Genomic DNA, 27,641 nt, shown 5'->3' with positions numbered 1-27,641 from the left:
AAAATAGTTATACCAATTCACAGCTCTACCAACTATTCATTAGTGTGGGTCACTCTTAACTACAACAATAATAATAATAGCTAGTATTTACATAGTATTTTAAGCTTTTCAAAGTGCTTTACATAGTAACATGATCCCATTTGATCCTCACAACAGGAAGGTGCTATTATTATCCCAATATTAGAGTTGAGGAAACTGAGGCAAATAGAAGGGACATGCCCAGGGTCACACAGCTACTATCTGAGACATAATTTAACCTGACCTTCCTGACTCCAAGTCCAACACTCTTATGTACTGTGCCACCTAGCTGCCTCACAATTTTTGAAGTAAGTCAGGGCAAGTGTTTTCCTCTTTGTTTTGTCTACAGATGATACAAAATAGAAAAGGGATAAAAATCCATAGCTCATACAAAAAGGTCAGCTGAATGCTAGTGCTAGCTAAATCCACAGGGCAAACCCCTGTTACACTGAAGTGATATAGGTCTCTATTGTTATCATCATGCCTGCAGGTTAACTCTTTACTTGATTATACAGATTTAATCAGGAGCCTGTAGAAGTTACTTGTGACCTCATTGTAGGATGTGATGGAGCCTATTCAACAGTCAGAACACAGTTCATGAAGCGGCCTCGGTTCAACTACAGTCAACAGTATATTCCTCACGGGTACATGGAACTGACTATTCCACCTAAGAATGGGGAGGTAAGGAAGGAAATCTCCATTTTTTCCCTCATTAAAATTTCTCCTCTTTTTTTTTTTTGGTTACTTTTTAAAAAAGATGCACTACAGAGTGGTATCCATTACTTTAAGAAAATGTGGCCACTACCCCATGAAAGAGTGCCAGGTCAAAGTCCTTAACATACTGAGCCTGGCTGGTTTAAACATTAGATTTAAAAAGTAAGTAGCAAGCTTATTTTACCAGAAGGATGTTTCTCTTCCCTTCTTCCTCTTGGCTTAAGGAAATAGTTTTAGTATACGTGGCAAGTATTTTTATGTTGTCATAAGCAAATGAAACTAGGAAGTTATAATGAAATGAATTGTCAACAGACACAATACTAATGTTGGTTCTTACGTCAGAATTAGCAAATAGAATTGATAAAACATTTGCATTTAAGTAGAAGCTTCAAATGAAGCTTCTTGGCTGACATCCATTCAAACATTTGTTACATCACAGAATTATAGATTTAAAACTAGATGGGACTTTGGAGTTCATCTAGTCCAAGACCCTCACTTTACAGAAGAGGAAACTGATTCCCAAAATGAAATTACTTGCTCAGGATCTTATGGCTAGTAGTTGGCAAAGTCTTAGGATTCAAAGCCAAGAACTTTGACTAGATCTATTGATATTTCTACCGTGCCACAAAGGGGTGATATTATTGCTAATCAGCCAACAATCTTAGATAGTTATATCCAGATCCAGAACAAATTATTCATGTATTCTGAACAAGTTTATTTGTTTCTAGTTTCAAGTTCTTGGTTTAAGTTGTTTGTGTCATATTGTATTTGTATGTTAATGTGCAATCAGAGGCTTTGAGTCTTCATTGTGACACATTTCTTGATCTATCAAGGGTTCATTTTCCTTGGAGGTCTTCACCTATTAGATGAGTTATATTAAGAATTCTTTTGGGGCAGCTAGGTGGCACGGTGGATAAAGCACCAGCCCTGGATTCAGGAGGACCTGGGTTCAAATCTGGCCTCAGACACTTGACACTTACTAGCTGTGTGACCCTGGGCAAGTCACTTTAACCCTCATTGCCCCCCCCAAAACCAAACAAAAGAAAAGAATTCTTTTGACACTTCCCACCAACTGTCAACTAGTAGACACAATTAACTCAAAGCAAAAGTATTTTCTAAAATGGTAGAATAAGAACACTAGCTTTGAAACACTCCTCTTTATAAGCATGGGGCACACACAAACACAGCATCAGTGAGAAAAGTTCATACAAATTAAGAGTACAATTGGAGTGAAGATTGCACATAAGAAACATATATGCCAAGGCAACATATCATTCTAGTACAAGGACAATGTACTTTGACTCTTCAGGGTATTTGTAAGAAGCTCCCTAATGGGCCCAGTACCTGCTGGGAAAATAACAGATAGTCAAATCATTCTGTTTGAGAAATGACACTAGTAAAAACACATTGAAAGGGAAACATTTATGCCATATAGAGAATGAGTTTAATAAGGTGTTTCATTGATATTTTAGTAAACATGTGTGGGTTTTCCCTCTACAGTATGCCATGGAACCTAATTATCTACACATTTGGCCAAGAAACACTTTCATGATGATTGCACTTCCTAACCAGGTAGAGTATATTGCACCATTAATCACATTTGTGTATTTATCATTCATTTGTTTCTTTACTTACTACTGTATATGGTTCATTTTTTTCCTTTTCTTTTTAAAAAATTTTTATATGGCTCATTTTTAAAGCTTTTACTTATTTACTTAATTAAATTTACTTAATTACTAAATATTTTTTTAAATGGGCCCTGTGAGGAAAAACTTGAAGGAATCAAGATTGGTGCACATGGAAGATTTTCTTATATTTTTTGGGTGGAGTCTTTTAAAGGAGGTCAAGGAACATAAAAGGTGGTGGTTAGGCAGAATAATATTCCAAACATTGAGGACTGCCAGCACAAATATATTGTCCTTCTTATTAAAATATTAGGTCTTTGAGGGGAGAGAAAGTGCTATTTTTCATCAAGATGTCCCTAGGGCCTAGCACAATGTTTGAACATAACATTTGCTTAATAAATGTTTGTCAAAATGAATTGAATATTGTTGAGGATATCTAACATCTATGTAATATATGACAATGAATTGACATATGGTATTGAGTGGTTGTTTATGGAATTACTAAAGAAGCCTGGGGAATTTCTTCTACTTATCAATATATTTTTTCTTTCTTCTACCTACTGTAATTTAACTCAGCAAATGGACAAACATATCTTAAGTGTTTGCTATGTACAAGGCACTATGCTAGGTACAGGAAAATAAAACCATCTGATATTAAATAATATTAATATAAGTTTTATAAACCCTATTTCATTTAGTCTATACAATAATCCTGTGAATTAATAGTATCATTAGAATTTTATAGAGGAGGAAACTGAGGCTCACAGAGGTTAAGTGACTTGCACATAGACAACTAGCAAGCATCAGGGATAAGTTGTTTTGTTTTTGTTTTGTTTTGTCTTTTGGGTTTGTTTTTTTTTTGGCGGGGCGGTGGGGGTTAAGTGACTTTCCCAGGGTCACACAGCTGGTAAGTGTCAAGTGTCTGAGGCCAGATTTGAACTCAGTTCCTCCTGAATCCAGGGTCGGTGCTTTATCCATTGCACCACCTACCTGCCCCAGGGATAAGTTTTAAATCTAGGTTCCTACTGACTCCAAATATACTATCTTTTCCACTATACCAACTACCTCCCCTGCCATTTGGCCATTTCTATTCTTAATCACTGCTTTGTTGTGGAGCTATGGTATGCAGGGTTACCCCAAACAGACAGGTCATAGTGGAGAGTTCTGACCAAAGATGATCCACTAGAGAAGAAAATGGCAAACCAGTCCAATATCTCTGCCAAGAGCACTCCATAGACAGTACTAAAATGATATTGGAAAATGGACCCCTCAGGTCAAAAAGTGTCTAATATGCTATTGGTGAAGAGAAGAGGACAACTACAAGTAGCTCCAGTAGTACTAATGAAGTGGCTGGACCAATGCTGAAAGAAAGCTCAGCTGCAGATACATTAGGTGACAAAAAGAAAGTCCAATGCTATAAATATCAATATTGCATACCTGGAATATAAGGCCTATAAACCAACGTAAGCTAGATGTGGTCAAACAGTAGATGTAAAATTAACCATCAACATCTTGGGTGTCAGTGAACTTAAATATATTGGAATAGGTGAGTTTAATTCAGGTAATCATTACATATATTAGTGTGGTTAAGAATCCCTTAGAAGAAATGTAGCAGCACTCATAGTCAATAAAAGGATAAGAAAAGCAGGACTTGGGTATAATTTCAAAAATAACAGAATGAAATCTGTTAGAATCCAAGGCAAACTGTTTAACATCACCTTAACGTAAGCCAGTGCTCCAAACACTGAGGCCAAAGAAGCCGAAGTTGATCTGTTCTATGAAGACCGACCACATCTTCTAGAAATAACACCAAAAATAGATGTCATGTTCATTATAGGAGATTGGAATACTAAAGTAGGATATCAAAATATAATTGGAATAATAGGCAAGTTTGACCTTGGAGTACAAAATGAAGCAGGGCTTAACAGAGTTATGCTTAACAGAGTTATGTCAAGACAACTCGCTGATCATAGCAAACACCCTTTTTCAAAAACCCAAAAGGCAACTCTATACATGGACATCACCAGATGGTCAATATAGAAATCAAATTGATTATATACTTTGTAGCCAAAGGTGGAGAAGCTCTCTACACTCAGTTAAAACAAGACCTGGAGCTGACTATAGCTCAGATTATGAGCTTATCGCAAAATTTAGAATTAAATTGAAGAAAGTACAGAAAATCATCAGACTGTATAGGTATGACCTAAATAACATCTCTTATGAATATGAAGTGGGGGTGATGAATAGATTTAAGGGATTAGATTTGGTAAATAGAATGCCTGAAGAACTATGGACAGAGATTTGCAATATTTATCAGAGGCAGCAACAAAAAACATTCCAAAGAAAAAGAAAGCAAAATGACTCTCAAATGAGGCTTTACAAATAGCTGAGAAAAGAAGGAAAGCAAACAGTAAAGGAGAAAGGGAAATGTAGAATTACAGAGAATAGCAAGGAAGGATAAGATTTTCTTAAATGAGCAATGCAAAGAAATAGAACACAACAGAATAGGAAAGACAAGTGTTCTCTTCAAGAAAATTAGAGATATCAAGGGAACATTTCATGCAAAAATAGACATGATTAAAGACAAAAATAGTAAGGACTTAACAGAAGCAGAAGAGATTATTAAGAAGAGGTGGCAAGAATACAGAAAAGAACCATACAAGAAAGATCTTTACATCACTGATAACCTTGATGGTGTGGTTATTGACCTAGAGTCAGACATCCTAGAAAATGAAATCAAGTGGGCCTTAGGAAGCATTGTAACAATAAGGCTAGTGGAAGTGATGTAATTTCAGATGAACTATTTAAAATCTTAAAAGATTTTGCTGTTAAATAGCTGCACTCAGTATGCCAGGAAATTTGGAAATCTCAATAGTGGCTACTGGATTGGAAAAGATCAGTTTATATCCCAATCCTAAAGAAGGACAAAGCAAAGGAATATTCAAAATAATGAAAAATTGCAGTCGTTTCGTACTCCAGCAAGGTTATGTTTAAGATTTTGCAAGCTAGGCTTCAGCAATATGTGAACAGAGAATTACCAGAAGAGCAGGCTGGTTTTCAAAGAGGCAGAGGAACTAGAGATTAAATTACCACCATTTACTGGATTATGGAAAAAGCAAGAGAGTTTCAGAAAACCATCTACTTCTGCTTCACTGATTACACCAAAGCTTTTGACTGTGGATCACAACAAAAAATTCCAAGTTCTCAAAGAGATGGGAGTACCAGATCATCTTACTTGTCTCCTGAGGAACCTGTATGCTGGCCAAGAAGCAACAGTTAGAACCAAACATGCAACAACTGACTGGTTTAAGATTGGAAAAGGAATGAAACAAGGCTGTATATTGTCACCTTGTTTATTTAGCTTATTTGCAGAGTACATCATGTGAAATGCCAAAGTAGATGAATCAAAACCCAGAATTAAGGTTGCCAGGAGAAATATCAACAATCTCAGCTATGCAGATGATACTATTCTGTTGGCAGAAAGTGAAGAAGAATTAAGAAGACTCTTGATGGGGGTAAAGGAGGAGAGTGTAAAAAGCTGGCTTGAAGTTTAATATAAAAAACTTGGCAACTTGTCCCATTACTTCTTGGCAAGTAGAGGGAGAAGAAATGGAAGTATTGTCAGATTTTATCTTCTCGTACACAAAGATCACTGCAGATGATATTTGCAGCCATGAAATTAAATGACACTGGCTCCTTGGAAGGAAAGCTATGGCAAATCTGGACAGTATACTAAGAAGCAAGAAACATCTTTCCAACAAAGGTCCATATAATAAAGCTATGGTTTTTCTGTGAAAAACTTATGACAAACCTGAGCAAGACACAATTGAAGCTTTTCAATTGTGGTTCTGGAGAAGACTTTTGAGAGTTTCTGGGATAGGAAGAAGATCAAATCAATCAATGCTTAAAGAAATTAATTCAGACTATTCACAGGAAGGTCAAATACTTAAACTGGAGTTTAAATATTTTGGTTGCATAAATGAGAAGATGGGACTCATTGGAAAGGACCCTGATGTTGGGAAAGATTGACAGCAAAAGGAAAAAGGGATGGCAGAGGGTGAGATGCAGAGATAGTGTCATAGAAACAATGAACATGAACTTGCATAAACTTCAAGAGATGGTGGAGGATAGAAGGACCTGGCATGCTATGTATAGTCTGTGGGTTCAAAAGAGTCAGACATGACTAAACAACTGCATATGTATACATATACACACACACATACATACATGTGTGTCTGTATATTTGTGTGTGTGTGTATGTATATCCCTTCTTAATATTCCCAGGAAATACAAGGGGGAAAGGAGAAAGGAAAAGAAACTCAATTCACCTCAAGACTGGTACTTAGCTTCCTGGATAGTCAGGTGCATACCTAGGAAAAAATTACTAAGCTTTCACAGTTTTGAGTTGAGACAGGATATTTAGCCTAACCGAGGCCTGTGAGAACAGCCCTGGAGATTTCCTAAATATTTTTGGTATAGGAGTGAGAGTAAAGGAATGGTGGGGGCAGCTAGGTGGCACAGTGGATAAAGCACCAGCCCTGGATTCAAGAGGACCTGAGTTCAAATCCGGCCTCAGACACTTGACACTTACTAGCTGTGTGACCCTGGGCAAGTCACTAAACCCCCATTGCCCCGAAAAAAAAAAGGAAAGTAAAGGGATGGGATTTCCACCCACAAGTTATATATATATTGGACTTCAAACCATATTGCTAGGATTCCTGACACTATGGTGCCTAGCCAAGAGTATTGTGACTTGGTGCTAGCTTTTCAATGGTTCCATTTTCCAGATCCCCGATTTCCTTTGATATGTGAAGTGCCTTTTTTTCTTTTCACAGAACAAATCCTTCACCTGTACTTTGTTCATGCCCTTTGAAGATTTTGAAAAGCTCACCACAGGTAGTGATGTGTTGGATTTCTTCCAGAAGTACTTCCCAGATTCCATCCCCCTAATAGGAGAGTAAGTTTCATCGTCCACTTATGAATTTTGGTTCATGAACTTGAGTTGTATAAAATCAAGCAAGGAGTTTTTAACTCTTATCTCTTTTGGTTTAGATCAGTTATACAATCACAAAGATCTGAACCTGCATTGGAGCATAAAATCTGAGCAAATATTTTCCTTTGATGAGGGATTCGGCATAATCTTCAGACTTTCCCCCCAACTCCTCTAGGAAAGGTTTTTGCACAGCCTTTTTTTTCTACAATATGAGGAAGAGGAGGAGGAGGAGGAGGAGGAGGAAGAGGAAGAGATCCTAGGATCACCGATTTAGAACTGGAAACATCCAGAGAAGTTATCTAGTTCAGTCTTCTCATATTACAAATGAGGAAACTGAAGCCCAGAAGGGTGAACTGACTTGTCTGAGGTTACATAGGTAGGAAGTAGCAGAATCAGAATGTGAACCCAGATCCTCTGACTCTTAGTTCAGTGCTTCTTCCATGATACCACACCACCGTAGGTTTAGAAAGGCTAGAAGGAATCTTAGATGTTATCTAATCCAGTACCCTCATTTTATAAATAAGGAAATTCCTTAGTTCAAGAGAGGTCAAGGAATTTTCCCAAGGGGATTTTCTGTCCCTTGTTAGTGATAGAGTTTACCATATATCCTGATTCCAGATCTAGGGACCTTTCTAATGCCAACTTGTTTTTCTGTAGCCAAGAAAAAAGTTCTTGGAACTGTGCTGCATACGTGTGCACATGTGTGCATGTGTGTGTGTACATGTGCATGTTGTATGGGTGAGACACAAAGAAAGAGGGACAGAGACAGAGAGAGAAAAGGGAGAGAAGAGACAAGAGGGGAGTTTTTCCTCTGAGATTGAGGTAATCCTTGATTGAGATTTAAAAATTGATTACCTCTTGACTTTGAGGACTTAGACGTAGTTATTTCTGATTTTGTACCCCTCAATCCTGGGCACCTAGTAAGGTGTGTCTGTATATGTGTGTCTGTATATTTGTGTGTGTGTATGTATATCCCTTCTTAATATTCTTAATATTCCCAGGAAATACAAGGACTTACCGAATACTTATTGATTGAATAGAATGTATGTCAAATTACTGAGGGATCTGAAATTGCTAATGATGTTTGGGAAATTTCATTTGAAATTGTTGCAACTTAACCACACTGTAGACATTTCATTGAGAAGCATTGGGGTGTAATGATAAAATCACCATACATGTAATCAAGGTGACTATATCTGAGTTAAGTAATCACCTAACTCCTCTGAACCTCAGTTTCTTCATTTGTTAAATTTGGATAATGATGTGTGCACTATGTCCTTGACAGACTTGTCATAAAGCAGGTTATTTGTAAACCCCAAAGCGATCTAGAATGTGAGTTACTGTTCTTCTTTCATAGAAATACCTAGATTGAAATACAGAAATACCTAGTTTGAATTTCCCAAAATATATTAATGAATATAAAAATTGCATAACAAGGGATTAGCTAGAATTTAATTTGGTTACCCTACATCAGCCTGAATATATTTGCATTGTAACAGACATGGTAAATACTTGTTGTAGGTAATTAGAAACAGAGACTTACGGGATACCAGAGCTGGGCAGAACTTTAGTTTTTTGCCTTTTCTGTTTCTTCATTGGCATACCTCAGTATATTTAATATGCCAAAGTCATTAGATTTATACATAGTGAAGCAAGTTTCACCACAGTGTAAGCTCTGATGCTTCATGCTAATCCATATATGTTGTGATTTTTGCCTCCTGGAAGAGAAGCACTGAAGCGAGATTATTTTCTGCTGCCAGCCCAGCCTATGATAGCTGTCAAGTGCTCTGCATTCCACATTGGTTCCCAGTGTGTACTCATGGGAGATGCGGCACATGCAATCGTGCCCTTTTTTGGACAAGGCATGAATGCGGTGAGTTCCCTTTGCTAAGCAAGTGACTGAAGGCATTGTCTCAAGCAAACTATCCCAATTACCTGATGTCAAAAGCTGTGCTCGTATCCCCAAGAACTAGCTAATTGGTAAAAGAATCCCTCAAACCAATCATTTGGCAGATCAGGCCAGGCAAATAAGTGAAAACAGTTGAATTGATAGTCCAATGTAGACATAACCAAGGGAGTTGGAGTGAGGGATCACAATATAGTTTTTGATTCAATCAGAAAAATGAATGCACATATTAGAATTTTTAAATTGAGGGGGAAGCTGGGTGGTGTCATGGATAAAGCATGGGCCCTGGATTCAGGAGGACCTGAGTTTCAATCCAGCCTCAAACACTTGATACTTACTAGCTGTGTGACCCTGGGCAAGTCACTTAACCCTCATTGCTCTGCAAAGAAAAAGAAAAAGAAAAAAAAAGAATTTTAAATTGATATTTTAGCAGCTCAAGGCCGTATGTATATTTATGTATGCATACAAGTATGCTCTCATAGATATATATGTATGCATTACACGTGTATTTATGTATATTTTAATAAGATCAATGTCCTGCATGGCAAACCTAAGGAAAGAAGTATAACTCACTGTTTGTCAGGGTTAAATAAAAGTACTAAATACAGTTAAAACTTGAATAATGATGCCTCCTTTGAAAATTCATTGTTCTTGTTAGAAATAGTTTTCTGGAAGGGATGTAAAGGATTAAGTTTCTTCAAGATAATCAATGAATGAATACAAAATAAATGACAAAAGGGGACACAAGTGAAATTATGGTGGGTTCCCAAAAATTGCTTCTATAGGAAAACCAAGAAAGAAAAGGGAGAGAAAATGAAACCTAAATCATGAATTCACCAACAGAGATTACAAACGAGGGCAAAGATAAAACACTTAAAAAGAATAAGCCTGTAAAGGAAAGTGTTTCATCTATGTTTGGATGGTATCTGTATTTATTATCTACTATGCTGCTTGGGTATGTGGTTTCCTTTTTGGAAGCCATGGAGTCCAACACGTAAGACATGAATGCTCTACAAATATTGGACACAATTGTACTGAGATGGTATAATATAATGGAAAGAAGTTGGGTCAGGACACCAGGGTTCAAACCCTGCCTCTGAAACTTACTAGCCATGTGATCAGTGGTTGAGTCACTCAATGCTGCTGAACCTCAGTTTTCTTATATTACAATATATGTATTACAGTACAGGGATAATCATGGTCACATGACTTACCTCACTGGTATGTTGTGACAAAAGGGCTTTCTGAACCTTATGTCCCTTTATAAATGTGATATTATTTATAATAATTAGGACAGCTGAAATAACCAAATGTATCTGAAATCATGAAGGGTTCACTTTATAAAGATTAGCCAGCCCATTATCATTGTGGGGGAGCATAATTTAGTTTTCAAACAGTTGGTGAACATAGGCAATTCTTTTTTTTTCTCCCCAGGGCAATGAGGGTTAAGTGACTTGCCCAGGGTCACACAGCTAATAAGTGTCAAGGGTCTGAGGTCGGATTTGAACTCAGGTCCTCCTGAACCCAGGGCCAGTACTTTATCCACTGCACCACCTAGCTACCCCTCAGCAATTCTTTCTATAATTCTCTTTTATAAGAATTTATTCTTTAAATTGGAAAGATCAGTGTGTGTATATATATATATATATACTTCTATTATTAGGGCAAACTGGTTTACTCATGGCTATTCTCTGTATTCCAAACATATCTTTTGCTTTCCATAAAAAGCTTACATAAAACAGATTCCTGGCCATCATAGAACTTAAAAGCCTCTTAGGGAGATAACACATAGAAATGGCTAACTATAATATATAATTTTTCCGGATAAATTCTTTAGAGAGGTTCAATATAAAGTACTACAGCGAAGTGGTAGGGGAACATTGTTACTGACAAGAGAGGAGGGATTAATGGAAAGCTTCACAGAGGAAGTGGGATTTAAACTGAGTTGTTTTTGTTTTTGTTTTTTTTAAGTGAGGCAATTGGGGTTAAGTGACTTGCCCAGGGTCACACAGCTAGTAAGTGTTAAGTGTCTGAGGCCGGATTCTCCTGAATCCAGGGCCAGTGCTCTATTCACTGTGCCACCTAGCTGCCCCTAAACTGAGTTTTAAAGGCATTCAGTGGGCAAGAAAGGAAATGGAGTATAATTCAGGCTTAAGGCACTGAAGAAAGAAAGAGTATAGTGTATTCACCAGGTACAGATCAGTCCAATTTGGTTAGAGGATAGAGGTGTCAAGGGGAATAATATGAAATAAGACTCCTGGAAGAGGAGGGTGATGCCAAGCAAAGTAGCTTTAATTTGACTTGATAGGGAATATAGGGAGTCACTAAATATTTTTGAGCAGACAAGTGATACATAAGGAAGATTAGTCAGGCACTGGTATGGAGGAAGTAAGGATATGTTGGAGAGTGGAGGTGGGAATAATTATAATGAGCTAGAGTGATGGTCTACATGGGTAGTAATGAGGTCCTGTATATTTTGGAGGTGGCAGTGGGATTTGAGAAGAGGGAATGGATATGACAAGTATCTGTGGATAAAATTGATAGTACTCCCTAACTGATTGGATATGAAAGGTATTGAAGAGACAAAACTCAAATATAACACTAAGGCTTGGAAGATGGTACAAAGTAGATGATGGCACTACTAATAAGTCTAGCAGTGTCAGAAGGAGGAGCAGCTTTAAGGAGAAACAATAAACTTGTTCTGGTTTTGTTGAGTTTATAGTGCCCATAGGACATCCTGGTGGAAGTATCTGGTGATCAGTTAAAGATGCAGTCATGGAACCAAAAATATAAAGTGAAAATTATCTATATATAGGTAGTAGTTAAAATATGAAAATGAATGAAATTGCTGAGAAAGAGCAGAAGGAGAAGAAGAGGGCCAAAAGCAGAACTTAGGGGAACACTCACCTTATGGAGTTAGGGATAGGACAAGAAACCATTGAAGGAGACAGAAATGTCCTGAGTTTCTGAAGCCCAGGGAGGAGAGAGTATGTAGAAAGAGGAACTAGCCCCAAAGTATCACGAACTATAGAAAAGGGAAGGATGAAGTCTAAAGAAAAAAGATGGTTAGAGAATTTAAAGGTTTTTAATGACCCTTGAGAGAAGAAATTCTGTTCAGAGGTGGAATAGAAGCCAGATTGTAAGGAACTGAGAAAAAGGTGAGTGGTAAAGAAGTTAAAGCATTGGATAGGAACAACTTTTTCCAAAAAGTTTGAAAGTGAATAGGAAGAGAAAAATGGGATGTTAATTGCATGGGATAGAAAGGATAGGTGGGGTTTTTTGTTTCTTTAATTTTTAGGCATACCTAAATATATTTGGAGGAAATAGAGAGAGAAAGATCAAAGATTCATGAGAGAAACAGTATGTTGGCTAGAACAAAGTCTTAGAGGAGATGAGTGGGAATGAGATGAAGGACACAGGTAGAGGTCTTAGTAAGAAAGAATAGGAATGCCCTTTTTATAACCAGAAGGAAGAGGAATGATTGACTATGGTGAGTAATCTGGGAAGAGGTAAAGAGGATGGGAGATTGCTTCAATCTTCTCCGTGATGTGGGAGACTAAATAATAAAAAATAATAAGTAATTAGTAAAAGAGCAATACATATGTGACTGGGATTTGCTCATGAAGGTTTTCAGACCTCTTGAAGTAATACCACTGCACATCAGGGTGTATGGCTCACAGGTTGGGAACCACATATTAATTACATTCTTAAAAGGTAATGGAGATTAATAACTCTTTAGCCCCCATCCCTACTTCAATAGGAATTATAATAGAAGGCACAGTAATTATATTAGTTTAGAATTTCTTTTAAAATTCTGACCTCTTATTTTAATAATTATAGGAGACATGTAAGAGATTGCTCTATACAGTTAAAAAAAAACAACAACAACCCAGAGCTTGATGAATAAGGGCTTAATTATTCTTCCTTGACTAAGGAAAGTTTTATGTAATTTAAATTCATTTGTTTAAAAGGGTATACATATTTAAGAACTTGGTAGACTTTTGTTATTGCTAGTTTACTATCTTGGATTTATGTCTTTTCAGGGCTTTGAAGACTGTTTGGTATTTGATGAGTTAATGGATAAATTCCATAATGACTTAAGTAAGTAAGCCCCTTTTGGACAGATTAGTGAGAGGGTACTTACAACTAGAAACAATAGTGATAGCTTTGGTGTGACTGGCTTCCTCCAGTGGCATCTATTTTCCACAAAAGTCAGCTAGCTGCTCAATTAACAGAGCATTAAAACTTGGGAAGCTACATTTTGTAGAAGAAAAGTCAGTAGAACCCATTTCTATGTCTTTTGCTTTCTTTAGCTCCCTCAAATTCTGACTTTGTCTACCACTATGCAGGTGTTCTTGTGTGGCAAAATTTAGAGATGGTGGGTTTCTTTGGTCTGCTAAACATATCACTTCTACTTTCTTTTTCTAGTAGATTGATAATTAGAGTTGGATCCTAGAATGTAGATTTGGTTCAAACATGAAGAAATTGGACCATTTTTATCCAGTTATACCTACTAAAATATATATAGACAATTTATGGAGAAATGAAATCCAGGGGTGACCTCCAAACCTCATTTAGTTATCACTTTTCTCTTTCTCTACCACCAGACATTTATAATAATAAAATAATAATAAAAAGGTGATTAATGCAGTCTATTACTCTTCCTGTACCTAACTGGTAAAATACAATCCCACAGAGAAATGAGCAAGAAATTAGATTTATTCTGTATAGCGTCAGTGAACAGAATCCAGAATTATTGAATGGAAATTTCAAGGAGACATATTATGGCTCAATATGAACATGAACTTTCAAACAATTAAAGTGTTGTTGTTTTTTAATGGAATGGGTTGGCATATAAGAGTGGATTCCTCATGACCAGATGTGTTCAAGCAGAAACTGGAGGACTGACAGGGGTATCAAAGGATTTGGTTAGTGGCGGCTGGACTAAATGACCTTCAAGGTTCCTTCCAACCCTAGGATTCTCTGATTCTCTGAAAAAAAATATGAAGTGAAAATAATCTGTATCATGGATATAAAAATGGATAAGTAGCCTATTGCTACATAACCATATACTAGGGTTAGAAACTAAATGAGCAAAAGGGTCAGTTTATAGAATTTTGTAAGAGTGACTAAATGAGAAATTGCAGGGGTTGATCATATAGAAACACTAAATACCTGAATTAACATGTCTAGCACCTGAAATCTCTGGAAACTTTTCTCTATATAACCAGGTGTAGCTTCAAAGGATAGAAGAGGGAGGCAAATTTCGGCTCAATATAAGGAAAAGGTGATAAATGTGATTTGCAGGGTTCTCTTAAAAGGCCCCAGTATACCCAAAATATCCCCCTACTGTTACTTTTAGAATTCAATACTATAGATTAGAGTAGATTTGCATAATATATACATTTAACATGTAAGAATTCAACAATATGCATTTTGCAGAAAGAGAGAGAAAGAGAATTAGTACAGATTACTATTCAAGGTTATAAATGGTATACAAAAACATGGGGTGAGTCTTCTGAAGACCAATGAGGAGGCCTGTCCAATTCAAAGGATCCCCAGTCTTCTCAAATGAGTCTTCCCATCATTATTATAAAAATTGTCAGTATTATTATGAAAATAGTTTTGACTTCATACTTGAGAACTGCTCCCTTAACCCTTCTCTACTACCCCTGTTCTAAAACTCCTTGATGTTAGGGATCCAGAGCTCTCTCTCACTGTTCTATTCCTTTCCCCTGTGATACCATCTCTGATTTGGGTGTCCCCATTTCCAGCACCCCAAACACCTGTCCAGCCATGGCCCAGAAAACTGGAAATAGCGACTCACTGACCCTTCAGATGTTGGGGGCTGAGGCACGAGAGAATGAACATGAACAAATTAGAGGGAATGTGGTTTGAGTATGTTTGGGAGGTGGGAGTAGTTTTCCCAAAGTGCAGTTCTGATTATTCCCCTATTGCCTTTAGGATTAAATATAAACTCCTCTGCTTTAGTTTTGAAAGGCCTCCACATCCTGGCCCAATCTACCTTTCCAAGCCCATACATTACTCCCTATCTTGGACTCTACAACTCAGCCAAATTGACTTTGTTCTTCCTCACCAATGGCATTCCCTCTCTGCAGTTTTACAATGGCTCTCCTCTCTGACTGGAATGTCTTCCCACTCTGTCTGCACTTCTTAGACACCTTTGTTTTCTTTCAATATCTCCATAAGTGACATTTTCTTCATGACACTTTTTATGATACCCCCAGGTACTGTTTCTTTTTTTGTCTTTGCATTGCAACTTCTTAGCACAGGGTCTCAGCAATTATTAAGTGCCTACCGTGTTAGGCCCTATGCTAAGCAAGGGTTGGGATTTGAAGAAAAGCAAAACACAACCCCTACTCTCAAAGAATTCACAGTCTAATGGGAGGAAATGGACTTTTTGTGGGCAAGACAATTGCAGCCATTGAGGAATAAGGTCCCAAACCTTTGTGGAACAGGAAAGATGGTGATGATTAAATGGTGAATGTTATCAGGAAAAACTGTCCATCTAGATGCTAATTATAGATGTAGACTAACTACCAAAGAGGGAATAGAAAAAAAAATAGAAAAATCTGCTTTAGCAGTTGAATACTAATGTCAGTTATAGTCTTTCAAGTCTTTCATGTGAAGTGTTTACCATTGGTAGCTAATTACTGAGGAACACAATAGTTATATATAATATATGAGATATGAGATATATATATATATATATATACACACACATATATACCCATATGCATCATTAAAATTCTGCTAGATAACTGAGTTCAGTTTAATTATAGAAGATTGATCCTCATACACTCAGTCTTCCTGGTTTGTTATTCATGTAATATGGTCACCTGATCATAATTCTATAATCTACTACTTAGCACATTGGTTCTACATGGTACACCTATTAGTTTTGTTCCCTTTCAGTCCCCAGAGCCTAGCTGACTTTAAGGGGCTCATTTTGGTGACATGACGGAATCGTTTTACTTGTTATCTAGGTGCTTGTCTTCCTGAATTCTCAAGACTTAGAATCCCAGATGACCATGCTATTTCCGACTTGTCCATGTACAATTACATAGAGGTAAGTGAGGAAGTTTACTTCATCTTCACTGACTAGAGATTTTTGCTTCTAAGCAATGACAATCCCTCAGTTATTCCTTCTTCCTTTATTAATGCTACTGTTTTCCCCAGTTTCCTTTTTGCCGTAACACCAGAGGGTTGTAAGAAGCATCTAATAGAAGAGCACTTATAGACAAAGGAAAAGACCTCTGAGCATTTCTTGGAGAATAGAAATAATAATTGCAAATATTTATATACATTTAAGATTTGCAAAGGGCTTTACATATTTCATCTTATTTACTCACTTATTTATTTGAAATTTTTCTTTTTTCTTTATTTATTTTTTTTGCATGGCAGTAATTGTTAAGTGACTTCCAGGGTCACACAGTTAGTAAGTGTCAAATGTCTGAAGCCAAATTTGAACTCAGGTCCTCCTGAATCAAGGGCCAGTGCTTTATTCAGGGTGACACCTAGATGCCCCCTATTTCATCTTATTTAAGTCTCATAACCACTCCATGTGAAAACCATTACAGATAATATTATCCTCCTTTTACAAAAGAGGAAAGTGGAGATCATACTATGACTTGCCCAAGGTCACACAGTTAGTAAGGGTAGAAGGTAGAATTTGAACTCAGGTCTTCTAACTCCAAGTCAGACACTTGATCCACTATGCTACCTAGCTTTCCCTATGTATGGCAAAACTTCTTTAGCTACATTGTCTGATACTTTAAGGATTTTGGCCTAAGGGCCATACTAAACACAATACTAAGGTGCTGCTTCAAAAAATAGATATAACCCTAAGATGTTATCACAGATATATGGAGGTAGAAAACATGTACTAACATTTTCACTATATGTGGCCTGTTAGCACTTAGTCTTGCTTGGGGCTCTACAGACTGAGAAGTAAGAAGAATGAAAATAGTCAAATGGTTGGATAACTGGTGAAAAGCTTAAAAAGTTCATTTAAAGAGGATGGTGATGGAGTTATTTTTCCCAACTCCTTTCAAGAGAGATAGGTTAGAACTAAGTTATGAAGAAATTTTAAATGCAAAAATATTGTTTAAAATCATTTAAACGTTAAATGGAGATATTTACATTTTTTCCCAGAAACAAAAAGGAATCACTGCAGTTTATCATGCAGAGGAGTGACATGGTTGGATCAGCATTTGAGGAAGGTCACTTTGGCAGCCGCATAGAGATGAATTATGGAGGAAGGAGATCTGAAGCAGATCACTTGGGATGCTGTTGTAATACTCTAGGCAAAAGGAGATGAGAGAGGCAGCTAGGCGGCACAGTGGATATCCCATCCCTGGATTCAGGAGAACCTGAGTTCAAATCCAGACTCACACTTACTGTGTGACCCTGGGCAAGTCATTTAACCCTCATTGCCCTGCAAAGAAAAAAAAAAAAAAGGAGATGAGAGCCTGACGTAGGGTGGTATCTGGGTGAATAAAAAGAAAGGGCCCCATATGAAACACTTTGCAGAGGTAGAAATGGCAAGATTTGGCTACTGATTTGCTATATGGAGAAGAGTGTCAATTAGCTTGATGTACCAGCCAACTGGAGGCAGCTGGGTGGCTCAGTAGGTAGAAAACTGCACCTGAAGTCAGGAAGACCTGAGTCCAAATCCAGTCTCCAACACTTATTAGTTGTGTGACCCTGGACAAATCAGTTAACCTCTGTTTGCCTTAATCCACTGGAAAAAGAAATGGCAAACCACTCCAGTATCTTTGCCAAGAAAACCCCATGGCAATATGGTCCACAGGGTCAGAAAGAGTCAGATACAACCGAATAACAACAAACAACTAGCCAATTGGTTCTCAGAGTTGAACTGCAAGTGTAGAAGACACTTACACCAGAGACTTACAAAACTAGGGATATTTATTGAAGTATAGAGAGGATCAGGTGGAAAGCAGCAGCCTTCTGGTCTGTTCCTACCTACCTTGAAGTGGTAACCCCATTCAGCATAGCTGACTCTAAGCCTCAGCTTTCTGCACTGTGAATTATGTGTCAAATGCCCACAACAACCCTCAAAGTTTTATGATCTTATTAGAAGTCTGGATGGAGAAATACAGAGCTTTGAGAGGTTTGAGGAGGGATGAAACGGCTTAGGAAAGTGGCTGTGGTGAGTAGGAAAGCAAATAGATAATTATAGTGTAAAAGGACTGCCTTGCTACAGTGAGAGCTCAGTTGAGATTATGTTACATAAGCTTGTAGTGGACCTAGTCAGCAGATTTTTTGATTTAATCAATTGAAGACTATGTGCCTAGCAGACAGTAGACTCTTAACAAATACTTGTTGATTGACTGGTTGACTAACAGAAGTATTTTACCGAGGACAGTTGCACAATATTTTCCTTGTATTCTCTTCAAGAACAGGACAAACATGACACAGAACAGGTCAAAGACACATTGGGTATATTCTCTGTACTGCCTTTCAACTCTTTGTGATGAATGGTTGCCTTGGACAAACTGTATGGTGCCATAAGCATTGATTTCATTAGATTCTTAATAGCTATGGGATCCTGAGCAAGTCACTTAAGCTCCACCTTAACCTCAGTTTCACCATCTGTGAAATGGGAATAATTTGTTGTTCAGTTCAGTTCAGTCATGTACAATTTTTTGTGACCCCAAGAACCATAGCATAACAATGATGTTCATTGGTCTTTTCTTTTCTTTTTTGGTGAGGCAATTGGGGTTAAGTGACTTGCCACAGCTAGTAAGTGTCAAGTGTTTGAGGCCAGATTTGAACTGGGTCCTCCTGATTCCAGAACTCTATCCATTGAGCCACCTAGCTGCCCCTCATTGGTGTTTTTTGTTTTGTTTTGTTTGTTTTTTTGACAAAGATCCTGGAGTGGTTTGTCATTTCTTTCTCCAGAGGATATTTGACTTGCCCAGGGTCACACAGCTAAGTGTCTGAGTCTGGTTTGAACTTAGTTCTTCCTGACTTCGGGTTGAGCACTTTATCCATTGAACCATTCAGCTGCCTAGATCTATTGTAAGGATAAAATGAGATAAGATACATACATCACTTTATTTATTTATTTATTTATTTATTTTTGCAGGGCAATGAGGGTCAAGTGACTTGCCCAGGGTCACACAGCTAGTGTCAAGTGCCTGAGGCCAGATTTCAACTCAGGTCCTTCTGAATCCAGGGCCGGTGCTTTATCCACTGTGCCACCTAGCTGCCCCTGTACATTACTTTTTAAACTTTTAAAGTGCTATGCAAATGTAAGCTGCAATTGTTATTATCTATTTTGTTGAGATATGTGTAAGGCATTCTTGAATGCCCTTTCCATTATGGTCAAATGGCAAGGACAACTGAACTGATGAATGGAGAATCACAGTGTGAAAAGGAAGGGTTTTCAGCAGTGGTCAGAGGAAGAGAGATACTGATTTATGTCCTTCCTTTTCTACAAAGACTTCTCAGATGAGACCATACCTGCTCTATTGGGAAAAAAGAAAACCAAACAAAATGCTTTCTCCTTAGATTATCAAATTTAGAGCTGCAAGGTAACTCAAAGATCATCTACTAAAATCCCTTCATTTTAGACATGAGGAAACTGAGACCAGAAAGATGACCACACAGGTGATCAGCAGCAGAGCCAGGATTCCACCCCAGATCTCTCACCTCCAAACCCATTGTCCTTTGGAAGCAGTATTGCACTTTGAATCTCAAGCTAGCTTTATACACAAGTTTGTCAAATTGTTGGAACAAAGTATCTCCTAATTTTTGTAGTAATACCTTCAATTTATCAGTATTTAAGTGAGTATGACATGTCCAGTTTATGCTGTTTAGGAATTATGGGTTGTGACGAGTAAAATTATATGTGGTCGCCCTATTTCTGTCCCAAGTGTAGGGAAAATTATCTGGGGTCTATCATATATTTGTTACTTAGAAATTAGAGGCTACTGCACCAGTTTGGGGGCATTAATTAAGCATTTATTAAAGCATATTAAATATTAGTAAAGAGATAGAGCACATTGCTTCAGAAAGTTAAGAAGCCCTACATACCTAGGATAGTGGGGAAAGCAAGAGCAGTGTGGGAGAGGGAAGAGTGTGCCAAGAAAGCATGAGACCCCTCTCCTGAGCTTTTTAACCTGTCTCAGGTAGAGGTGGGTCACTCCACCTTGATCCAAGCTAATTGGCTGGTAGCATTCAAGTCCATTGATTGACATGACTTGAAGGTGGTCTTAAGTTAGTTAACTTCCTTTAGTTAGTTAGGAAGGTTGATCTACATTTCCTTTGAAATTCTCCTGACTCTGGGCTAGCCCTGCAAAACCAGCCAGAGTTCCTTGTGTATGTGTGTGGGGGGTGGGTCTGAGTCCCCCAAAACCCATTATTTTCTCACAGGGTTGTGGTGGTAACAAGAAGCAGTGTCACAGAAGGGCTATCACATTTGTTTCAGATGCGAGCACATGTCAATTCAAGATGGTTCATCTTCCAAAAATACATCGAAAAATGTCTTCACACAATTATGCCATCTACTTTTATTCCACTCTACACTATGGTAAGAGCTGATCTAGAGAACATTAGTCAATTTGTATTCTTTAAAAAAGTCCAGGGGCAGCTAGGTGGCACAGTGGATAGAGCACTGGCCCTGGATTCAGGAGTACCTGAGTTCAAATCCTGCCTCAGACACTTAACACTTACTAGCTGTGTGACCCTGGGCAAGTCACTTAACCCCAATTGCCTCACCAAAAAAAAAAAAAAAAGCCCATGGTGGGGTGTGTGGGGGTGGGGAGGGGGAGAGAATACCTAAAGACATACTTAATATTTCCTTACAGGTCCATTTTTCCAGAATACAATACCATGAAGCAGTTCTACGGTGGAATTGGCAGAAAAAGGTAAGAACAGCTTCTGATCACTTTCAAATCAGCTTTGTTGTTGCAGAGAGTTACCATGGCATGGTGGAATGCTAGCCTGGGAATCAAGAAAACATCAATTCGATTCCCACCTCTGACAAACTTGGGATGTTTGGAATGGACCATGAGCAAGCCACTTAACCCTGATACATAGTTTTTTCTAAGACTGTAGTTATATTTCATTTGCTACGTGCAGCGAGAAGGAACTCTTCACCAATGAAGTCACAGGGTCTTGCTACATAATGTATATTATTGCTTTATATCTCCCTCCAGCGGTGTCTCTTTCCAAAAAATTAAGAAGTAGAAACACTGAAATTCTTAATCTTGGACCTATCCTCTTAAAATTAAATTGTTACGCCTTGTAAATTAAAATAGCCTTGGCCATGGAGGCACCTTGATTAATGGTACAAGTCAGAGAGGAAAGCTAATAAGAGGAAGATCTTGAAGGGAGAAGTAATGAAAGAAGACAATAGCACACTGAACTATACCTCTGTATTTTTGGAAATTGAGCCAGTCCTGTGATTGGCATTGTACAAATATTTTTCTTGGCTTAATGAACTTAGCTATGGTTCAAACCACTATGCTCTATGGTTAAAATGTATTCAAATTGTTTTGTAATGCCATTAAAAGAAAATATTTCTGTCTACAATTGGATGTGCCAAAAGTCTTGGTGCAGTTTTAAGCTTTAGTAGCTTAAATAGTCATCCTTTCACTCACCTAGTATTGGAGGCAATCAAGGGATCCCAGGCATATACTAAATAAAGCTTCAGTTTTTTTTTTATTTGACATTTTATAAAATTCCAAATTAAATTCAGTAATTCCAAAAGTATCAGACTTAAAGTGCTAAAACAAAGAAAAAAAACAACCCTAACAATTCTGTATCACCTTAACCCTGGGTTACAGCCATATCCTGCAGATAGATAGATAGATAGATAGATAGATAGATAGATAGATAGATAGATAGATAGATAGATAGATAGATAGAAAGATAGATAGATAGAAAGATAGATAGATAGATAGATAGATGGATGGATAGATAGAAGGATAGATAGATAGATGGATAGTTAGTTAAAGATACATAGACATACATTTAAGTAGAGATATATGTCTATAGGGCAGCTAGATGGCACAGCGGGTAGAGTGCCAGGCCTGGAGTCAGGAAGAACCATCTTCTTGAGTTCAAATCTGGCCTCAGACACCTACTAGCTATAAGGGACTTGACCCTAGACAAGTCACTTAATCCTGTTTACCTCTGTTCCTCATCTGTAAAATGAGTTGGAGAGGAAATAGCAAACCACTCCAGTATCTCTGCCAAGAAAACCCTAAATGAAGTCAGACGTAATGGAAACAACTGAATAATAACATATAGGTCTCTATATCTCTATCTATCTTTATCTTTATCTCTCTATCTAGTAGAAAGGCATGTCTAAAATTTCTGAAAACTTCTTTCCTTTTACTCTGTTTCCAGACCAGTCCAAAATGTCAGAGCCACTCAACAAAAGAGATTTTGGGGATGGAGTGTGAAAAAGTATTTTCCCAAGTTTCCCAAGGTCACACAACTCAAATAGGAAGTCAGTCTTAGTCACCCATCCAGTTTGAGATGCAAATTAAACATTAATACCACATTAGGGTCCTGATTCAAATGAAACTTTCCAGTCTACTTTCAGCACCTCTTTGGTCAATGCTCCTCCTTCAAAAACCTGGCTTGAACCGATGGATAGAACTATAATGAGCTGCTAATTTTGCTTTTAAACACATGCCATCAAGGAAATGGAAGGCTTGACTTGCAGTTTTTGATTTTTTTTTAAGTCTTTATTTCAAAAGATATGTGATTTCATTGGTATGTGCACCTTCTGCTGATGATATTCCTTGCACTTATCTCAGAGGACAGATGCATAGCCCATTGCTGGACTGATCCAATTTGGTTAGGACCTGCCAGACTTTGAGAATCTAGGCCAGGCTGATTGTTGCATTGAGGCACTGAAGGCCTACTTAGTGGAAATTCACATTCAGGTCAGTTAGGAAATTCAGGATTCAATATTTTTATATCGTATGATTACTTGGTGAAAGCACACAGATAAAAACAGTGTTTTGTTGTTGGGATGCTTTTTGTGTTTTTTTGTGGGGCAATTGAGGGTTAAGTGACTTGCCCAGGGTCACACAGCTAGTAAGTGTCAAGTGTCTGAGGCTAGATTTGAACTCAGATCCTCCTGAATCCAGGGCCAATCTATTGTGCCACCTAGCTGCCCGTTTTTTGTTTTTGTTTTTAATGAAGAAATGCCATTGATAAGGGCCCTTTGACTCTGTTGAGAGTGAGTTTGTCATTTTAAACCCAGAACTGGAAGTTCAGAATAGTTAATGTTTAAACAGCCACAGAATATTCTTCCAATATTTTACTACTTCTCTACAGGCCTAGGAAGCAAGTTAATTTATCTTTCTCTGAATATGTGCATCGATACTGATTAAGCCCTAGTTTTTACTTAGGGGACACCATAATTTCTCTTTGATTTAATGGGAAAGCAAGTCTTGAACATCAACAAAATAAGTATATTTAATTGTATATATGCCTGTATCCACATCTATACTGGCACAGCTAAATCAGTAGGGGTCATATCAGGCCAAGTCTGACCATAATGATACATGAACATAATCCCAGGGCAAAGATCATGAAGTTTTGGAGAAAGGCTGAGTCAGGCAAAAAGCAGGTTCCCCAAAATGCCCTGTGTCTTGCTCTAATACCAACCTACCTGGCCTCCTGTAATGGATTTCCTGCTTCAGTATTCTTCCTTTCCCAGAGCCATTTTCTATATGTTCAGGATCTCCAATTATTCCAGAACCCCACTGAGTCAGGACAATACTCCAGATTGGAGACCTTCTTTATCCTTTACTCTCTTTCTCTTTTTTTTTGTTTAGAGTTTTATTTTCCAAATTAGATGTGAAAGCAAATCTTGACATCAATTTTTTAAAAAAACTTTGTGTTCCAACTTCTCTTTCTCCCTCCTTTCCCACCCCCCATCCCAATAACTCAAGCAATTCAATGTAAGTTATACATGAGTAGTCATGGAAAACATCTCTATATTAGCTAGGTTGTGAGAGAAAACAGATAAAAACAAGACTTCAGATTAAGGAGTTGTTTTCAGATAACATCAGTTCTTTCTCTGTAGATGTATTGCAATTTTCATAAGTTCTTCAGAGTTATATTGGATCATTGCCTTGCTGAATATAACCACGTGCTTCCCAGCAGATCATTGTACACTATTGCTGTTATTTTGTATACAGTACATTTCTCTCTGCCTCAGTTCATGTGGGTCTTTCCAGGTCTTTCTGATAACATCCGGTTCATCATAACTTTTATTTAGTACCTTAAACTTGATAAAGAATTTTCTTCACAATAGCCCAGCAGAGTAGGTACCATACGTTTTGCCATTACCCTTTACTCTCAATTAAATACTCTTTGTGCATTATTTTTCAAGGTCATGCTTTCTACTACTTAGCAAGTGTAATTACTGTATAAAATTATTTCTGCTAAAGTATTAACTAAATAATATACTGTTTTTCCAAACAGCATTCTCTTAATCCATGGCAGTGTTGCATAGCGGTGCAAGTCCTCTACTTGCATCTAAAAGAACTAGGTTCTACTCCTGTCTCTGCTACTAGTTAGTGATATGACAATGGGGAAGTCACTTTATTGCCTGGGCCTCTATTTGCTTTCTCTAAAATGAGGGTGCTGAACTGGATGATCTCTGTGGTCTTTATGAATCTTTGTCTATAGAAAAGGGAGTGAATCTATTGGTGGGAATATCATATATCGGGGCAGTCCAGTTGGTGGGAGAAATATTGTTTCCACTAGATCTTTTGACACTCTTCAAATAATGTGCCACACCTGTTGGGCTGGCCTTGCACTTCCTTTCTCCTCCCTTAAGATTTTTCTCATGAGAACTCACCATTCACCTTTCACCACAGGCCCTTAGATCTCCCAGACATGGTTCTAAAGTTCAGAAAAAAAAGGCCATCAATTCAGATTCTGCCTGAATTTCCCAAATCATTGCCAGGACTCAATTTTACTGAGGGATTAGTAGCTCTGGACAGAAACTGCAGTTGCTAATGCAGTAACTAATGTGGGATATAATTTACCGAGTAAGACATGGGAAGCTATGTGACTGAGCGCTGGGCCTGGGGTCAGGATGACTCATCTTTCTTGAGCTCAAATCTGGCCTCAGACATTTACTGAATGTGCTTGCTTCAGTTTCCTCATCTGTAAAATGAACTGGAGTAGGAAATAGCAAACCACTTTAGTATCTCTACCAAGAAAACCCTGAATGGTGTCACAGAGTCGGATGTGTTGGAAAAATGACTCAAAATTAAAAGACATGACATGAAATTTGATTTAATGTTTAAATGTCTAAATGATTAAAATGCAACTGTCTGAGAATTAGAAAACTTCATTCAACTGGTTGGTTATTCCACAATCCTCTCCTTCCTCCATCCCATTCCAGATTTGAACAATTTTCCTTCTGTATTGATCCTTTTTTCTACATTAGGCACTGAATTGACACCTTAGCGTTTTGTTGACTTACCCTGAGAACATTGCATTATTAGCATAAGGCAATGTGTTTACTTACAAAAATCTGGTTTGGGGAATGTACCCTGAGTCACAATGACCTTCTAATTCTTTCTTTATTGTTTTGCAGTTTTCCCCAAACCAGGAATAGCTATTGATCAATTAATGTAGGCTTATGTCTTTAGTTTATTTTACAAAGCTACTAGGCTTGATCTTCCTTCTGCTCCTAGGGCAGGGCTAAAGATCTATTACCAATTTCCTGCCTGCGGTTGAGTTGCTTGAATACAAAAGGAAGTTGATTCCTAACCAAGCCTGCTAGACTCTGTGTGGTTCTTTGAGTAAGTAGCACTTCCTCACTGGGATACTACTGTAAAGCATAGACAGGGACAAAATATCTACACAGGAACTTTGTACTTTACATAGCAGGCCTTAGAATTGACCAGTTTACATTCAAAATATATTTACTATATATTTGTTATATGTAAGTCAGTAGTTAAGCACTGCGGGGGGTGGGGGGAAGGCCAAATTAAATGTTCTCCACCATTCTTCCAACTTTAATATTCTATGATTTTTATCAGTCAGAGACATGATCTCTGGATAGGAGGTAAATAAGACAAATGCATAGAAAACTTTAATGAAAACTAGAGATGCGTCTGAGGAGTAAAGCTTGGGATAATGAGGGAAATCTTGAACTGAGCCCACAATGTCTCATACATAGTAAGAGCTTAATACATGCTTGAGGAAGTGAATTGTTGAAATGAACAGCACAAGCAAGAGCCTTAGAAACATTGTCTTCTCATTGGATTTTGATTTCCCATCAATTGAAACCTTAACAACACCTTTTTTTCCCTCCAGGTTATAAACAAAGGACTCTTTTTCTTTGGGACAGCAATAACCATAAGTGGTACCTACTTATTTATAACTTACATGTCACCAATGGTTCAACTGAAGATGCTATGGAACTGGATCATTTCCTTCAAGAGCACTGCAAACCTCTATTTGAAACTTCCAAGGAATTAAAAAGCAAATTCTAGATCGCAATAGTGGCTGTTACACAAAAGTTATCTGATGGCAGATGGTTGGTGTGAGAAATGGGTAGTTGTCTCCTCTCAATGTGGATATAACAGCCAGTCATACTCCCCTGACCTGTTAGTCGGACAAAGGTCTCAGATCCCCTCCTCCCCCTCAGGTTAGCAAGGTCACATGGTTCAAGGAGCCCTGGTCTCAATTAGGTCCTCCCCAGAGTTCTGTCCATATAAGGAAGTAGAAGGTCCACTACTGAGTTATGCCCATACAAGGAAGAGGGGTGGGAATACTGCGTTCCGATTAGCTAGTTTTTGCACGTAGATTGTAATCCCGACCAGTGATGAAAAAGGGGTAGGTCAATTCGCGTTAGGGACTAGGGTATAAAACAGGGCCTGCGAGCCCCCTTTCTGGGCACCCACTAGCTGCACACTAGGGTGCCTCCTTCTCATGAGAAGAAAATAAAGCCTTTGTCACCTCGCTGCTGAGTTTCTGAGAATTATTGAGAAGAGGATGGATTTTTCCCTCACAGTTGGGTTCTTGGAAGACATAAGGCATTCACGAACATATATTTACATCCATATCCAACTCCCTATTAGAAGGCAGCCTTCAAATGGTAATGCCATTTTGAATTGTTCTTTAGGGGCATTTAAAAGTTTTTTTTTTTTTAACAGATTCTATTTTTTAAAATTGAGAGCACTGGAATGATTTTGGACCCTCAGGACAACAACATTGTCCTGAGGGTTCAAAATCATTTAATAGGTGATAGCACTATTGATGAAATCTTTCTGGGAACTTTAAAATTTTGATTGATTTTCAATAGATAGAGTATGAAAGCATTATAGCAAGGCTCTGACGCCTGTATGAA

The 27,641-nt window shown here is 37.8% G+C and overlaps 1 protein-coding gene across 4 annotated transcripts in view; it reads left to right on the top strand.

The window, feature by feature from the left end:
* Positions 1-26,957, top strand: part of KMO (kynurenine 3-monooxygenase) — a 59,594-nt gene extending 32,637 nt beyond the window's left edge. The window contains exons 7-16 of one of the 4 annotated variants that reach the window (XM_043963230.1): positions 534-699; positions 2,233-2,304; positions 7,193-7,314; positions 9,076-9,223; positions 13,300-13,357; positions 16,264-16,346; positions 20,733-20,834; positions 21,112-21,171; positions 25,981-26,088; positions 26,606-26,743. In XM_043963230.1, coding sequence (XP_043819165.1) covers positions 534-699; positions 2,233-2,304; positions 7,193-7,314; positions 9,076-9,223; positions 13,300-13,357; positions 16,264-16,346; positions 20,733-20,834; positions 21,112-21,171; positions 25,981-26,049 — 880 coding nt within the window. In that variant the 3' untranslated portion in view covers positions 26,050-26,088; positions 26,606-26,743. Of the gene's footprint in view, positions 1-533; positions 700-2,232; positions 2,305-7,192; positions 7,315-9,075; positions 9,224-13,299; positions 13,358-16,263; positions 16,347-20,677; positions 20,835-21,111; positions 21,172-25,980; positions 26,089-26,605 lie in introns of those variants that run through there. The other 3 variants (XM_043963229.1, XM_043963231.1, XM_043963232.1) reach the window with 3 other exon arrangements.
* Positions 26,958-27,641: the final 684 nt, after the last annotated feature.

This window comes from Dromiciops gliroides, chromosome 4 (assembly GCF_019393635.1).
Source record: "Dromiciops gliroides isolate mDroGli1 chromosome 4, mDroGli1.pri, whole genome shotgun sequence".
NCBI classification, from domain to species: Eukaryota; Metazoa; Chordata; class Mammalia; order Microbiotheria; family Microbiotheriidae; genus Dromiciops; species Dromiciops gliroides.
Note: the sequence above shows the minus strand (reverse complement) of the source record. Positions and strands in the feature narration are given on the sequence as shown.